The 18,231-nt window shown below is 41.5% G+C and overlaps 1 protein-coding gene across 2 annotated transcripts in view; it reads right to left on the bottom strand.

Annotated features, from left to right (window-relative positions):
* The window catches only part of ACVR1 (activin A receptor type 1), an 84,234-nt gene that overhangs the window by 44,791 nt on the left and 21,212 nt on the right, over positions 1-18,231 (bottom strand). For both annotated transcript variants that reach the window (XM_054257610.2, XM_054257609.2), the window contains exon 3: positions 684-947. In XM_054257610.2, the coding sequence (XP_054113585.1) occupies positions 684-947 (264 nt within the window). The remainder of the gene's footprint in view (positions 1-683; positions 948-18,231) is intronic.

Below are 18,231 nucleotides of genomic sequence, written 5' to 3'. Positions count from 1 at the left end.
GCTTAGAATGAGTCTACATTAATAGTTGCAGACTATTTATGCAATTTAGGGCTCATTTAATAGGGAAACAGTTTCAAAGGAGGATTGGTTTCCATAACATATGCAATCTGTATTGAATATGGTAGAGAGAAGAATCCACATAAACTACAGGGTTTGTGTGAAATCTCATCCTGCTTCTAGTGTCAGTGATAGGTCACTGAGCATCAGATATGGGAGAAGAGGTCAGTGAGGCTTCTTTTGTCTTCTATCTTAAAACAGGAAAGGCATTCCACTCAGTCACCAGTCTGTTCCATTTCCTCCCTACACGCTTGACATAGAGATGAGTATTTGAGAGCAGAATTGCTTCAGAAATTACGAAAACCATCATGGCTCCGTAACATAAAAAGGTATTGGGAGCTGTTCACCTGAGTCACAGCAACCAAGAGAGAACTAACTGGTCAGCCAAGCTGTCCCCAAGATGGACGTCACCTTGCTTACATTCCCCAAAATGCCCATCCTTCTTTTAGATGCCAAAAGGCTGGTCCTTTCTCTTCTTCACCCAGGGCTACCTTCCTTGTAGCTCTTCACCTCTGGCTCCATATGCAGGTGGAACACCTCACAGCTACTTAGATCTTTAACCCACACAGACTCAGGAAAACACTAACAAAACCCCTTTATCTCAAAACAGAAAAGTCCACAAGAACCTTTTGTGGGCAGCTGTGCCGTGATGTTCCTATTACACCAGTCCCCTTGGCAGCACTCCACAGCTTGGCCAGGGGATGGTGGGGTCTTACAGGTCATCTTTCCCTGCTCATAAACCTGGAAGCAGCCTTTCTGGTAGACGTGGAAGCCATCATTGATGCTCAGTGAGGAAAAGCACTGCTGGCCTTCACAGTGGTCCTCATTACCGCAGGAAAGGCCTTCACACACACACATGTAGAGTTTGGGGCTGACCTTGGGCTTCTCATCTGCAAAGGAGAGAAAGGTAGGGAAAAAAAGAATTACTGTGAGTTTCACCTTCACTGAGAGAATGATCATTCCAAACACCTCTATCAAACAGAAAGTCAAGCTAAGCATCACCATTGACCAAGAGGTCCACATTCTGTGATTGTCGCTTAACCAACCAACAAATAATACTTGCCTCTCAATGTAGCAATTCATTTATATAAGCTGTGCACCCTTTTAGATCATACTAAGACAAAGATTGGCTATCATCTGTCCACAGACTTCTGAAAATGAGCTTCTCCCCCTATGGTGTTCATATAACCTTCAGCTTGATTGACTCTCAGATCCCAATTACTACATCAAAATAAAATGTTTTACTGGAATAAAATGTTTATACCTTTATTCTATTCCAAAAAAATGCTCCTAAATATATAGCAGCTATTAATACCAATTCTTGCTAGCTCTGTACAAATCCCCACCAACTAGTAAAACAAGGAATGCTGACATTCTTGAAGCCACATGACAGAAATATACTACAAGCTAAGTATCCCTTACTCAAGATGTTTAGGACTAGAAATGTTTCCTATTTTAAAATTTTCTGGATTGGGGAATATTTGTATTTATACCAGCTGAGCACCTAATTTCCAAAACTCCAAAATCCAATGAGCATTTCTATTGAGCACTGGGTCAATGTTCAAAGGGTTTGGATTTTGGAGCAGTTCAAATGTCAGGTTTGGGGATCTGGGATGTTCAACGTATAATACAATAAGCGTTTGTGCTGTGCGCAGTGGCTCACGCCTGCAATCCCAGCACTTTGGGAGGCCAAGGCGGGCAGATCACGAAGTCAGGAGTTCAAGTGCAGCCTGACCCACATGGTGACACCCCATCTCTACTAAAAATACAAAAACTAGCTAGGTGTGGTGGTGCAAGCCTGTAAGCCCAGCTACTCAGGAGGCTGAGGCAGGAGAATCACCTGAACCCATGAGGTGGAGGTTGTGGTGAGCCAAGATCATGCCACTGCACTCCAGCCTGGGCTACAGAGCAAGACTGTCTTAAAAAAAAAGAGAGAGAGAGTTTGCAAGAATACACAATCTGTAATTACAATCCATGGTACCAATATTTTCAGCTAGATGCCTAGACTAACTTTATCAGTAGTGATAACACTGAAGTTTACATAGATGATAGTAGGAATTAATAGCTTCTTCAGAATTTTTGGCTGGCAGGAACAAAAAAATTGGTGCCAAATATGGAGAACAAGGGCACAAAGAGACAAAGAGAATAGAACAATGTTTGAAAAATAAGGCGACTAGTAGGAGCACGGGAAGAATCCACACATGGTGCACTCAAGGTGCAATGGAGAGCAGCAGAAATGGATCAAGAGGGAAGCACCTAATCACTCCGCTTAACTGTCTCTTTCTGAGAATACAAATTTGCAGTTTCATTTTCATGTTCCTCTTTCCTCTTTCCTTGTCAGTATGATTCGTTTAGATTTGCTGGTCTCACAGTTTCTACTAGTGGGGAAAGAACGTGTGGATAAAATGTAAACAGCCAAGTCCTAGAGGCCACTGATTAGTTAGCTGAGGCCACTTTTGCCGAAGCACTGTTCATATAAGGAAATTCAGCTTTCAGAGTTCCCTTCAAAGGTCTATGGCATATAGAGGCTGCCTTAATCCCTGATCCCTCAGTAGTGAGTCTGTGAGATAAATGCTTCTTTCTTAAAATAACAGGTCGGGTGGCTGTGCTTTCCAGAGGAGACGTTAAGGTAAGGTCTTTGAAAATGTCAAGTTCATTTACACAGATTTGTGTGGGTGTGTGTAGAGATGTGGGTTATCTCAAAAAGAGAAAAGCATTCTTAATCTTTCTTCTTCCCTCTTCAAAGAAGTGGAAAAATAGTTCACTGCCCACTATAATGTGGGTGCCTCGGCCCACAGAGTAAGTGCATGCAGACACACAGACACAGCCTTCTATTTATAATTGACTTGCTAGTTCTTTTGAAAACCACAAGGGGCTCATCCAAGAGCAAAGACAAGCCTGAAAGCAGAAAATCCAAAATAGCCGCTGACAGTCTATGTATGTCACCAGTCTCACCCCTGAGAATCAAGAGCCCTCAAACATTTTTAATGAGCAAAAGTTTTAATGAGCAAAGAGATAGTCTTTATGTTCTTTGCCTGGAGAAATCTGAAGGAAATTCCAGTACCAGTCTATTTCTATGAGGATGAGAAACACATATATCTGTTGACATAATCCAGCAAAAAGTTTACACTTGCCAAAAGAGAGCTGAAAGATAATATTTCCAGGGAGTCTAGACATGCTTGCCACTCTTGAATGGCACAAAGCACGCTGAGGGCTGCCAACTATGCTGCCCAACAGGTGATGATTCTTTGGAGAGAAGCGGATGGGTGGGGTGAGGGGGAGAGTTCATAATGTCAGAGAAATTCACTTGTGATCTACAGCTGGGAACTGAAAAGACTATGCTAAAAACTGAAATAATGCAATTTATGTAAATTTGAAACACAAATATGTATTTTTAAATCCTGAATACTTTTCAAAGATCACAGATACCCCAGGATAGATACCTAACCCATTTAAGAATATGTGCCTGTTGACACTGGTTTGCAGAGTAAGGCGTTAGTGCTAGGACGAAGGAGCAAAATAAAAATAAAGTAGGAGAGAGCTGTTCATGGACTGATAACGAACTGACGAGTGTGATTTACTCAGCCCACTGCACGTATGGGCTGCTAAGAATAACAATAAACCAGCAACTCTAGACTAGAGAGAGCCTGCTCATTGGTCCTCCAGAAATGGACAGTCCAGGGAACCAAAGGATTAAGGACACCTGTGGCTGTAATATAAAAATGCCAAATTAAAAAAAAAATAAAGTAACAACAACAATCATTTCTCTAATGTGCTCTCAAAATTAACTCTGTTTTTAAAGTTCCATCCCAAACTACACTCTAAGTCCACAGATGCAGGAAGAGGCACTGCTTTTCCAGGGTCTCTAGTTTTTGACAGGCTGTGCAGGCAGCCTGACAAACTTTTGGACTATAACCTAAAGAGTTTTGCCAGACGTGACAGCCTCAAGTAAATATCACCATCAGTAAAATTCAACTTACTATACCTAACTCTGTGGGGTACCTAGGCTTTAATCCTTCAAGGTTGCAAACTAAGTCAAAGGGATTCATTTGGTTATTAAGCACTCTACTTAAAGTCTTTCTATACTTCCTGTAGTTGTATGTAGACAACCAGGGGTTAATTACCTGTAAGTTGGTGATTCTTTTCAGTAAGATGTCAAATACCAGGGTTTTCATCTACCCTACCCTCCACAATCGAGAAAAAGGCAAAGAAAGACAACAGTTAATGACACGTAATAATTAACTCAATCTCTGATATGAAAGAACCCTGAGCTGAGTCCAACAGTTAGCTAACTGGGAAGTACAAAACCTTCACTAACTTCTCTTTCCTATTTTGTTCCTCGTCTACCGTTCAGTCTTCTTACTTTGCATATTCCCATATGACTAATTAGAAAAGTCCTTCATGTATTTATTTTTTATATATACCCAAATATAAATGAAGACCCTGAATTCCTAAGAATGACAGAATGACCACACAAGTGCACACACTCACATTCGCTACATGCCACTTTGGCAATTTCATCTGACAGAGTGCAGTAGATGGAAGGATTTTCTGAACTAGAATTACTAAATTAACAAGGTTAAAAGCAAGGTAGTAATGGCACTCTCAGATCTTAATATCCATAATTCTAAGGAAGACAGCAGGACTCAAAATGCCCATGACTCACTTTTTTAGTCTTGTCAAATTTAGGAACAAGCATGACATGTGTGGGCCTGTAATATTTTATTTGGTGTGGGAGTGGGGGCGGGGTTCAAGAATGATCCCAAAACCACTTTCAGGGCCACAGGTATGGGTGTGTGGATTCCTAATCTTTCAGACTGTGATATAAATACAGCAGACATCAAGAAACACCAAGGAACAGATAATCACATTCTGTGACTGATTTTCAACAGTCCTGACAGGAAGCACCATATCTGATGTAAAGTATTTTACACTTGCCTGTGCGAATATCCAGGAAGTGCCCTGGCAGAAGGCAGAAAGTCTACTCTACTGAATTGACATTCATTTGAATAATTCAGTAATTTAAATGTCAAGCCAGAGGTATTCCCTCTCTGCAGAACTCACCCACATTGTTTGTTCTAGAAGGCACCTCCCGGCATTACTCAGTGTTATGGCTGGCACTGTGTGCCCTTTGTATCACCAGAGCCAGAGCCATGTGAAAACACTCACAGCCTGAGCTGGCTGGAAACAGCAGGGAATTCTGACCACAAACAGAGACTGCCTTGGTGCCACCAGGGGGAATACGGGGCTGGCTCTCTCTGCAAACCAGCAGTGCAGGCTGGGAATCCCAGGAGTTCACCATAACCAGCTCATTAAAAAGATTTTTCCTGCTCTGAACAATATTCAGTTCACCATCTGGGCACACTTCCTCCAAGTCTAATGCCAGACTGGCCAAGAGAGAGGCAGAGCAAAGAGCATCGTGGACTTTTAGACACTGTCCACAGTTTGGTATAATCTTGTATTCCACGGTCAAAGTATTCACATTTATGTTTCAGTGAGACTTTAGCAATCACAAACCTATGGATTTACCTATTCACGCCTGCCCAGTCATGCACTCTGCAATGCTTTAAGGCACTGAAGCTGAGTCTCACTCTAAATGGTGCACAAAAACCAACATTTCCCACTAATGTCTTTGACATAAAAGACAAATAAGAAAATGGTACAAGTAAACCGGCCCATGGCCATGGTCTGTCCTACAGGGCAGCAAAAGGGAACAGGCTGAATTTTTTACAAGTTCACCTCTCAAAGTAGTACAACATAATGCAGAAAGACTGTAATTATAAAAGTCCAATAGCTCAGAATTTGTATAGCTAAAAAAGGAACTCAAGTATCCCTGGACTCCTTCCAATAACTCTAAACAATTCATTCATCTGAAATGGCAAGCTTATATGAGGTTTATAGATTATGGGAGTCCTTCCATCGTCTCCTAATCCGGGAGCACGTTTGGCACCTCTCCAGAATCTGAAAGCATTTGAGATCTCTGGCATTAAACAAAGGCTTTAAGAAGGATTTTGCAATGCTAGGTATCATTGCCAGCAAGCCTGCTCCTAAGACAGAAACACAAAGGTCCATCCGGAATGCCTAGTGAAGGGCATCTGATCCTCTGACAAGAGGACAGGCTACACGCTCAGGGATAAAATACACCCAGTGCCTAAATAATCTCTCATTATAAAACATTCATTTAGGAAACTCAAATCATTCTTTTTCCTTATCTGACAGACTGACAGTTAAGTTGTAAAGCCAAGAAGAAAATGTATTTCAGCAGTTATGAGAGCAAATAGAGTCATTCAAATGAGATTGCGAATAAACTGATTATCAACAACAACAACAAAAAGTTCCAAGATTTTGAACTCCAGATGTGTTCTTCCTCCAGTGTTCCCTGCCTCAGGAAATGGCATTCCCATTCATTCAGGTGCACAAGCCTGACTCTTTTGGGCTTCCATCACGCTCAAAATGGAGATCAGTCAGTAACCTGGCCTACAAAAGCTGGCTGACGTGATCCCTGCAGGCTCTTCAGCCTCCTCTTCAGTTACTGAAAGTTCTTAAAAGGCCTCTTCTTTCTGCTTAGGGATCTCAGGTCCTTATAAGTATGGAATTCCTTCCATGTTGAAAGCTTGTCTCCCTCCAGCCAACACTTCTCCACCTACTTAGTGCCTATCTACTGTGCAGGTCTCACCTTACATGTTACTTGCTCAGAGAAGCCTTTGTTCATACACCCAGATTTAAAGTAGGAAACCCATTAGCTACAGCCATATTTGTGTCTGCATGGCCACTGAATGTCACTTTTCCTATAGACTGTAAGCTCCATGAGGGTGAGCTGCATCCATTAACACTTTGCTCACCATTCATTATATACCTCACAACAACCTCAGTAGCTGGCAGGAGTCCAAGCCTGATGACTATTTGCTTGGGAATGAATTTTCCCTTCACAGAAAGGATTTAGAGATGGGAAGAAACCTGATGCTGGTTTTCAGAGCAGGCTTATCCCATGAAGTCTTTAAATGTCAGCACAGATCTTAAGGCAAGGCTTAGTCACCAAGCCAGCATGCCTGTGCAAACCATTTCTTCCTAGAGGAGGTTGCCATGCTGTCACATCTGTTCACCTACTTGGGCTCACGAATATAGAAAATTAGTACTTTTTGTGGTGTGGTCTGTTTTTTGTTTGCTTGTTAGTTTGTTAAAAGAAACAGGTAAAATACAAATGTTCCTTTAAAAATGAGGAACTATTTAATACATTAATAGGACAGCTGGGCTCTGTGGGTGGTCCTTCTCTGGATGGTTGATTTGAGGACTTTGGGCTACGGTGATTAGAATCATCAAAACACAACACATGCCTGCAACTCGTCAGCTTAGAAGGGTCAGTGCAGGACTTGGCTGCTTAGTAGAGATAAAGCTGCCCCTGCTCTTTGCTGTCATTTTTTCCTTGGTCTTTGCTGCCATACTTTTTCCCTATCAGTGAAATAATGGCACCTTCAGTAGGGAGTGGAGAAGAGTGAATTACATCATTTTCCCCTTCTTGCTCTGCTGAAGGTGATAAGGAGTCCTAAGTCATCCTGCATTTGAACTGCTGAAGCTGAGAAAAAAAAAAGTACCATCTGTTTATTTTGTGTCTGGGCTGACTCCTTGTCTCTGAAATAATCCCTGTAAATTAAGCCTATTGCAGCAGCCACACCTTCTATTTAGAAGCCAAAAAACTCAGCCTGTGTTCAAGTGACTAACAAATTAAAGAATGCTGTGGGGTAATGACCTAAGACAATATTGGTCTGTCTTTTCCATGCTTTTTATGATTCTCTGAATGTAGCAAAGACTTGGCTTTAACAAATACAGCACGTCTGTAAAACAACTCTTTAATATGGGAGAAAATAATGACCCCTTTCTTCATTTTGTCTTTCAACTTCTTGAATCTCTGCTTCAGAGAAACAAAGGATTACAAGGCCTACCGGGAATTGCCTACTGCGAATACTTTAGAAACTAAAAAATACTGTCTCCTCAGCATGTGTGCCAATGCCCGTGTCTAAGTAAAGCTCCAATTACAGGGAGAGTAAGAGACAGTGGCATACTCTGGAGGACAAGGGAAGAAAGTCCCAGTGAATTGTAAACATTTCAGAAGTCATTCCTTGTTTAGTCTTAGGAGAGAGCCAGGAATGTGGTTCCATCTCTTGAATGTCTCTGGCTGGAAACTGTTCACACTACAGGAAGAAATACTGATTCTGCAGACTCACTTTTCGTTGTTTCCCCCACCTCTTTGGGCTAACCAGACAGTGTATGGCATTTCAGTGGGCTTTCCTACCTGGGCTCTCCACTGAGAATTTTGGTTTTACAGGAAACGCTTAACAATGGGCTCTAGATGAGACAGAACAGTGGAGAAAGAACAAACCGATGGCTTTTGCACTTAGTCCTCCACTTCGATTTCTCTTTTCTTGAGTCCTACTCTGCTTCTTTCTCTGGGATTCAGGGACTGCGCCTCCTCCCAGGTTGCCAAGCTCGGCAAGCCTCCACCACACCCCTACAGCCTTTCTGGAAGCTTTCAAACCAGAGACAAACCCTTCAAAAGTTGTACAGGGTTTCAATGTGTCTAACAAGTCTTGAAATGCAGCCTTTAGGCTCTGTGTCACCCACAGCTAAAGGTGAAAATGTCCTCCATTAGTTAAACTCCCCTTCCCTTGTTCCACAACCTACCCTACCCCAGAGATAAGCATAGAGGGAACAAAGTAACTTCCAGACTACAGTAGTCCTCCCTTATCCACCATTTCACTTTCCATTTCCACTATTTCCGTTACCTGCCGTCAACTACAGTCCAAATATATTAAGCAAAAATTCCAGAAAGTTTTCAGTTGAGTGCTGATTGAGCAGCATGATGGAATCTCACATCGTCCAGCTCCGTCCTGCCCAGTTCGTGAATCATCCCTCTGTCCAGCGTATCCACATTGTAGATGCTTCCCTCCTGCTAGTCACTGAGCAGATGTCTTGGTTGTCAGATCCACTGCCATGGTATTGCAGTTTGCAATCAAGGAACCCTTCCTTTACTTAATAACTAGCCCAAAGCACAAGAGTGGCGATGCTGGCATACTGTTATAATTGTTCTATTTTACTTTAAGTTATTGTTGTTAATCTCTTCCTGTGCTTAATTTATAAACTAAACTTTATCCTAGACAAAGGAAGAGATATAGCATATAGAGCGTTCAATACTATCTGTAATTTCAGGCATCCACCAGAGGTCTTGGAACATATTCCCCATGGATAAGTAGGGGGCCACGGTACTTACTTTTCATCCTAGATGAAGACAAAGAGATTTTAAAATAAAAGTAAAAAGGGTAAAAACGGGGCAGAGCCCAAGCCTCTGATAATGCTACTTCCCTATCCTCCAATTTCCCCACTCATTCCCCAAGGCCCTACCAAGTCTAGAACTCCATGAAAGGTTAATGAAGAAAGGAACCCGTGTCTTCAGTCTCAGGAAGACATGCTTGTGCCTCTGTATGACAGCCTTTATAACTTGATCTTTGTTTTACATATCTTCTTTCCCCTATCAGTCTAATTAATATAGTCCAAAATAATTCATTAATTCTCTGGTTTAACATATTGAACAAAACTGGCTTATCATAGAATAAAGATCCTACAGTCACCATGAGACAGTTAAATGTGAGTCACATTGAGCTTGTCCTTTTTTACCCCTGAGCCCAAAGAAAGGCTCCAGGTGTCTACACTCCAGGTAGAAACAGAAAGCATCTCATTTGAGTGCTGTGAACCAGAACTGGCTTTTCAAACACACAATCCCTCCCCTTCAATCTGTGCCATGGCAAACCATTCCCAGCTTCCACAATAATCTTGGACCTTGGCAGAAGAAAGCCAGCTAAATCTGAGATGTGTCACGAGGCCACTGGCTGGAGAGCAAGAATATCTAAACAGAAATCCAGGCGAGAGCAACAAGCAAGAGTTTCCGCAGATTCCCTCTGGCTCCTGTAGCTGCAGATCACTGACAACCTAAAGATAACCCAAGTATCTACAAAGGGTCACTTTTAAATAGCAGCTTTAATGCCACCAGTCATTTCAGAAGCATTTCCTTCCAGACCTGCTTCCATCCACACTAGCCACCAAGTCTGTCCAATAATGGCAAGCCCACCGAAGAGATGAAAGTCCGGAAGGAAATGGAAGAAATCCCAAAAGGGAATAGACCGCTCCTGACATGCTGGGATTCTATTCTGTGGTTCTACTTGTGCCCACATTGGACTACTGAGAAATAACAATCTAGCAAATAGACACCTTGTAGAAATGACTGCCTAATAATCACTGGGGATTAAAGAGCAGATATAAAATGAAACTCAACAGTTTAACTCCAAAACTTTCTAAAGCTGAGGCTGTATAAACCACAGATGGCTACCACTAGGAGACTTTTAGAAAACCCTTTCCATCCAAGAGAAAACTTACTTAGTTTACCAGACCGCTGTTTGGCTGAGTAAGGCTATGAAGTCGCACATACTGTACATACAGAGCCAGTACGGCCACCCATTAACCACAGAAGCACCAAATGGAACTGATCAGAAGCCTGCTGCTTTTTTTCTTCCTTTTAAGTAAGGCTAGTTCCCAAGATCTTCCTAAGAACCATTAAACTCTGCTCAGCACCTCACCTGTCTACTGAGTAAGTCCACATTGTCGTAAATGGCAGTCGGCCAGGGGCTGGTGTACAAGGGACAGGTGCTCAGTGGGCTATTTTCAGTTGCTATCAGCTCGGTCAGGAGCTGCACATGCTCAGTAGGCAACCAAGTTTTGGTTCCGTTTCAAACTCTGGGCAGCCAAGAGACATACACCTTCACAGCTGCCAGGGTAACCAGCTGCCCAGTGCTCCTCCCAAGACGGGAGCAATGAAAACAGTGTAACCTGGCCAGCCAACATGCCAGTGTGCAAGCTGCACCTCTCATTTCACTGCCTGGGTTATTCTGAGCTGGGCTTATTGACACTCCATGGCAACACAGGAACAAAGGGCCAGCTACAGGGATTTAAATGTCCTGCAAAAGTTGCTAGAAAAGTCAGCAGGTCTGGCTTCTGCTTTCATAACAAAACTAGCAATAGCATTATGATTAGATGATTGCTATTTTGTCACTGTGGTTATTATCATTTGTGAGCCACCTGTAACAGTTCTACTTTCGCACTAAGGCTTTGTTTTTGTTTTGTTTTGTGTGCCACCATTTCAGTTGCTACAGTTGCGATGCCTTTGAAAATGGAGCATGTGTGCCTGCCTGCCCCTACACTGCAGGAGGATGAGGCTTTCCCATCCGTTTACTTCTCATCTTACCACACTCTACGATCCACTTGCATCACACACCACTCTTTCAAAACACAAAAACTGCACCTACTTAATCTCTCCACAGTTTTCCACTGCCTTTGGGATAGAAGGCAAACACCTTTGCCCAAGGTTCTGCCAGCTCAACTCTCAACCTTAATTCCGCCTCATGACTTGGTGATCCCTCATGGTCTCACGTCTCTGGACTTCACCCTTCCCCTGCCTGCAACGTCCCTCTTAGTCCTTCCTCTGCTGCTCTAATGGCTACACATCCTTCAAAACTCAGCTTCCCTGCATCACCAGCCCCAAACCCAGCTCCAAGTGGGATGAATGCCTTTTCTCTCCATACCCCTCATGCTATGCTGTGACCTCTGCTTTATCTAACTGGACCGTGACTTCTTGAGGCAGGAACCACTTCTTGCTTATGTTTATATCACCAGCGTTGTCAATTGATAATTCTGTTAATTTAAACTGATTAAAAGAACGTAAGTTCGTCTTTTCCCAAACTCATAATCATTTGAAAGAGTGCATGTGATTAGCCCAGATCAGTCCCTCTGTCTCTTATATTATCTTTTTTCTATTACCATAATTATTATCCTAGCCAACATTATTTATTCAGTTGTCAAATACTTATTGAGCACCAAATGTATACCAGGCAGTGTCTTAGACGCCAAGGATAAAACAGTGGACACCTCCATGTTCTGGCCTCTCACGCTCTAGGGCTCACTATGTGCTGGGCACTCTGCATGTAGTCTTATGACTCTTCACAGCAATTATGGTGGGACCATTATTGTCTCCATAGTACCAGATGGCGACAAGCACAGAGAGGTGAGGGAGAATATACACAGAGACACAGTGAAACAGAGGATGACTAATGATGGCGTTTTGGCCTCGTCTCTTTCCTGAGAAAGCCTTGATTCCTATGCATGGCCAAAGCCTTCCTTTCAGAACATACTCTTTGACTCTGACCATCAATACTATGCCAAACATTATCCTAACCCTTTGCAAAACTGAAATTGTGAAGCATATGAACTAGGACGTAAAGTTAAGGATGAAATGAAATCGTGACTGTAAGTCTACATTGTACACTGCAGTATTATATATATCAGAAGAGTCAAATTCTAAACTGCACTGTAATTTTTTTTCCTATCCATTCTTTATAACTTTTCTGAATGAATCTCTGTTTTACTGTTGTTGTTTTTCAATGGAAACTATTTTGGTGTAGGTACCATAATTCAGAAGACAAAACAAATGCAGCAAAACATAAAATGAAGGGGTCAGCCCCACGACAAGTCCCCAAATCACCAATTTCAAAAAATACTGTCAGGGTTTTTTTTAAGGTGAATGTCACCACCATGTGCCCAAGAGAAATTTCTCATTCTTCCTTTTATTGTTTCTCTCCTTCCCACATCTCTCCTCCCCACATCCCACACACATTCTCAGGAAAGTCCATGTTCTATTCTAGCCCATAACAAAGAATTAGATGTAGCATTAACCACAGCTCTAAGAAACGCCCTGCTTGCAGAGCTCAGATTCAGCTGATGAGAATCAGGCTGTAGCTGCTCCCGTGTTATGATCCAGGCTGAGAAGGTCCAAATGTAGACTTCCCTCTTCCTGCCAAATCACCACTGGTTCAGAGAGACGGATAGTCAGGCTACACAGAGTTGTGAAAAAAATAAATGGTTCTAGGCCAGCTTTGTTGGGAACACACCAGAAAACCTACGGTCAGGTGTCGGAGCTATCACATCAGTAGGAACTCCTGTGTAGTGAACCCTGGAAGCAGACTGGTGTTGTCTTTCTTAATTTCCATATGAGGTATGACCCACTACTGGCTAGTAAAATCAACTCCGTAGTTTAAGACAAGGTTTCTTTCCATCTTTTTAAGTGAAATAAAACTGAATTAAATTTTAAAAGACAAGAAATAGGTGCACATTAAACATAGTAAGAGTACTTACTGTTTCATGAAATTTTCATTTCAGATGTGTGTGGGCACTCTCTATGCAGTGGGTCTTACTCCAAAATGTTTCTTGCTGTGAGTCACAGTCAAAAGTTTGAAAGCCACATCACCTGTGTCTTACACTATCTTGGAATGACAGGAGTTCTGAGTCATTATGGCCATTAGGAATAACCATTATCTACAGAAGCTTGCCTGAGGTCATCCCAGGCTGCAGAGGAAGGTTCCGGAGGGCAGCTTTTTTAAGAGTTGCAAATTAATTTTTAAGTGTGTTTTATTTTCCTTGTTCTCCTTTCTCAAGAGTGAAAGTGGCATATCCGACATGCCTACAAACCTTCTGCAAGTTTTTCCATAAAGAGGAGAGGGCATTCATCCTCTCACACTGGAGACCTGTCTTTTAAAAGAGAACACTTAGAAGTGACTGCACTGCACACTGTTGACCACAAGGAAATCTTGGCTGTTGAATTTGTTTTCTCATCTGTTCAATATTTGACTCTCTTTGAATGGGTTTTTACCGTCCCTCCACACCCTACTGCTATCCATATCCCTCTTATACTGTACATACACACACAAAATAAATAAATAAATAAATAAGAATGTGGCCCTAGTTTAACTACCTATGGCTGAAACAAACGCTTCTTAGGAAGGAAAGGCTAAAAGGAAGCTTTGTCACAGCTCACCTTGCATCAACTAATATAGGATCATTTTGTAACACAAGAAAATTGGATAATAAAAAAGCAGTGTCTTAAAAAGTATGATCCTTTAGCAGATATTTACATTCTAGGTCCCAGCAGTAGCAAATGGCTTAGTATATGTCATCTCTCTCTTCCTAAAAACATCTTCCAACTGATGCTATGCGAAAGAAAAAGATTTTATTCTGAACAAGAGATAAATTACAGTAACAACAAATAAGAGCAACAAATTTAATACTAACATATTTCTTTTACATTCATTCACCCCTTTGAGAACTTCCTGAATCTTTAATAATGAGAAAATCAAAGAAAGTCTTATTCTATTCTTCTTCCCAGTAGCAAAGAGGGGCACCTTTGTAACCCTAACAAAAAGTCCATTGAAGTTATATCCTTCCTTCCCTCATTGGTAGTGGGTCTGGAAAGTCTGAGTGGTGATGGTTTTGGGAACACTAAAATCAAGTTAACTCAGAAAATAATTTAGTATTTAGCAGTCTTCTCTAGGACAGGCCAAAATCTCTTGTGAAAAAGCTCTGCGTAAGTCTGGCGTTCCTGGCTAATAAAATCTAACAGTGGCTTACAAATTAATAAAATGTGGGTCGTCTCAGCTTTGAAATATTTCCAAAGGAGCAATATTCCCTTTAAAGTAATTGTGTCCTAGTCTTCACCAGCAAATGCATACAGGGACAAAGGAAAAGCTAAACATGAAGGCTCTGCCTTCACCCTGGTGGCATAATAGTAGTATTAGAGCATGATTAGTCTTATTAATGGGAGGAAAAGGGAAGGATATACAGGTAATTAAGACTCAAGTGCTCTTCTCTATGAGAGCAAATAAAACTCTTCCTGCAGCTAGAGTAGTATATATAATGAACATGAAAAATGATTACTGGTAGGAGAGACAAGAGAAGTAAGAAACACAACCCCAGGTGAAGGAGCCTCATCATTTGCTATTACAAACTCTCTTCTCACCCTCTCAAACAAACTGGATTGAGCTGGATTCTAGCATGCAACAGACATAATGTGAATGTGGATGTAGCTAATTTAGGACACAAAAAAAAACTGCAAAATTTTGAAGAGGACTGATAATGACTGAAGCCCTTAAACACCATTCCTCAAAGTATATGATGCCTTTTGTTGGCTGTGTAACTTTAAACAAGAGCTTTAACCCATCCGAAAGCACATCCAAAAAAAATTATCTTCTGAGGACACTTAGGATTATAAGAAATACTGCATGAAAGTCAGCCCAATATCTGGTGCGTATAAAGCACCCATTAAATATTGCCTATAATTATCAAACAGGTAGCTATACTGGAAAGCATTTTTCAAATATAAGTAGTGAAAAAATTTTTGCCCAGAGCACTTAGGATTCCATAGAACTTGAGAAATGTTCTGAAGTATACTCAAACTCTACAGAAAAAAGTTGCTGTTTTGGAACTAATCTTTGAAGTGTTACTACTATTTCTAATCAATATTTATGAGACATTTGGGAGACAAAAGGGTAAAAGTTATTTTTTTAATGGATTAAGAGAAGTACACTACCCAATAAAATGTATTAGAACAAAATCTCTACAACTCTCTTATTTATGCCCCAAGAACGTGATCTAGCTTCATGAAAGCACAGATAACAGGATGCCTTACTGTTCTATAAACATCAAAGATGGATCTATTTCCTTTTGAACCTAGTAGCCTAAAGCTCACTTAGTAGTAGACAAGCTCCAGTGCTATACAGATGTTTGTTATCCGCCCCATCATTTACCTCTTTTGGTTAAGTATTTGTATGTACTTAACATTTGCTTTTGAACCAATGTTGAGGATACTAGAGTGTATTATAAATAGGGTTTCTCTTTGGTTTTTAACATTTTCCTACTAAATATATAAAAACAAAATGCTGGCTAGGCACAGTGGCTCACTCCTGTAATCCCAGCACTTTGGGAGGCCAAGGTGGATGGATCACGAGGTCAGGAGTTCGAGACCAGCCTGGCCAACTTGGTAAAATCCCATCTCTACTAAAAATTTAAAAACCAGCCAGGCGTAGTAGTGGGCGCCTGTAATCCCAGCTACTCGGGAGGCTGAGGCAGGAAAATCACTTGAAACCGGGAGGCAGACGTTGCAGTGAGCTGAGATTGTGCCATTGCACTGCATGCAGCCTGGGCAAAAGAGCCAAACTCTGTCAAAAAAAAAAAAAAAAAGCCTTCTGTAGAAAACACACACACACACAATAGGGAGTTGAGTCAGAGGAAAGATGGCACTGCTATTATGATTAGAGTACATCAGGCGATAGCACTCACTGGATATTCTATTTAAAAAACAAAAAAAAACCCAGCAATTACAATTAAAGGATGATACGCTGTTTACCATGCTTGTAAACATTTTAGCAATAGTGGTATATTAAATAGCAAAATCTGAGTGTCAATCTATTTCCATTTCCATTTCAGCCTGCACTAACTTGTTATATCTATTACATGTGTTCACTGTGGCATTAAGAGGTTAGTTGCCAAATTCTTGGACAGCTTAAGAGCTGAAAGCAGGGGAAAAAAAAAACCAACTGCATGGTTATTAACACTGCTCCATAACTACCCTTTTCCGCCCTGACTTTTCCCATTCTCTCTCCACCTCTCCTTCTCTCCTTACACTACATTTCCACTTCTCTGTCTCTTCCTCTCTCTTTTTTTATACCCTGCCTACCCTGCAGGTCCACCTATGATATCATGTGAACTGCTAAATACCACAGAGGTAGGGTGTGGTGGCTCACGCCTGTAATTCCTGCACATTGGGACACAGAGGTGCGAGAACTGCTTGAGCCCAGGAGTTGGAGACCAGTCTGGGCAACAGAGAGAGACCCTGTCTCTACAAAAACACAAAAATCAGCCAGGCATGGTGCCCTGCCTGTGGTCCCAGCTACTTGAGAGGCTGAGGCAGGAGAACTGCTTGAGCCCAAGAGGTTGAGACCACAGTAGGCCATGATCATGCCACTGCACTCCAGCCCAGATGACACGGTGACACTCTGCCTCAGAATGAATGAATGAATGAATAAATAAATAAATAAATAAATAAAATTAAAGGGCAGAATATCATACAGAACTGATGGCCAGCCAAGGTGGCTCAAGCCTGTAATCCCGGCAATTTGGGAGGCCGAGGCGGGTGGATCACTTGAGCTCAGGAGTTGGAGATCAGCCTGGGCAACATGGCGAAACTCCGTCTCTACCAAAAATACAAAAAAAAAAACTAGCTAGCTGTGGTGGCACAATCCTGTGGTCCCAGATACTCAGGAGGCTGATGTGGGAGGATCGCCTGAGCCTGAGAGGTAAAGACTGCAGTGAGCTGAGATTGTGCCACCGCACCCCAACCTGGGTGACAGAGTGAGACCCTGTCTCAAACACCACCAAAATAGCAACAACAAAAATATCATACAGAATTGATACGGTAACTACGGAAGAGTGTGAAATTTGGAGGGACTTTAATTCTCAACACTCCTTAGATTTTTAAACAATAATCATATTATTTGGCAATTTAAAAGAGATTTTAAAAATCCTAGAAACTTGACTGTTAGAAATGTCTCCAGTAATTGTCAAGTATCCCCTGGGGGATAAAAATACCCCCAGCTGAAAACCACTGTTAACTCATCAAATCCTCCCAGCTTTAATACCAGCCCATTTCCTCTTATTAATTCCTTCAACACTGCCACTCAGGATCCTTTTCCATACCTTCCTGGCACTAACTGACACAAGTGACATATTATGGGAATATCTTTAACAACGCTGCTTAGAGTAGAATATAGGCTAGATATCTAAAATGGTCTATAACAGAACTGTCCAACAGAAACAAAATTTCTCAGAGCAGTAGGAAAAAACAGGTGAATTTATATTTTTATTGTCTTCAAACTCCAGCTTATATTTTACATTTACAGCATATTTCCACTCATTGGCCACATTTCAGACGCTGTATGTAATGAGCAGCTACCATGTAGGACAATGGAGAAGTATAATATATGTCAGTAAGTATGGGAAGGAGATCAAATACTATGAACCTAATATATAATGAAATAGACTTATAGTATTTTAAGTACTGATTTTTTCAGTGTTGGCTAAAGCAACTTGTCAAATTATATGCCTCCTTGGAAACTCATCAATTATATAAAGACCACTATACCCCAAAGAGCCTGTAATGGGACATTAGTCTTACTGTCCCATCTGATCATAAGGAGGCTGAGATTCCTACAATAAGCACCACTCTTCATGGAGGACCACTTGTAA

Source organism: Callithrix jacchus, chromosome 6 (genome assembly GCF_049354715.1).
Source record: "Callithrix jacchus isolate 240 chromosome 6, calJac240_pri, whole genome shotgun sequence".
Lineage (NCBI taxonomy): Eukaryota > Metazoa > Chordata > Mammalia > Primates > Cebidae > Callithrix > Callithrix jacchus.
This window is presented reverse-complemented; position numbering and strand designations above follow the sequence as displayed.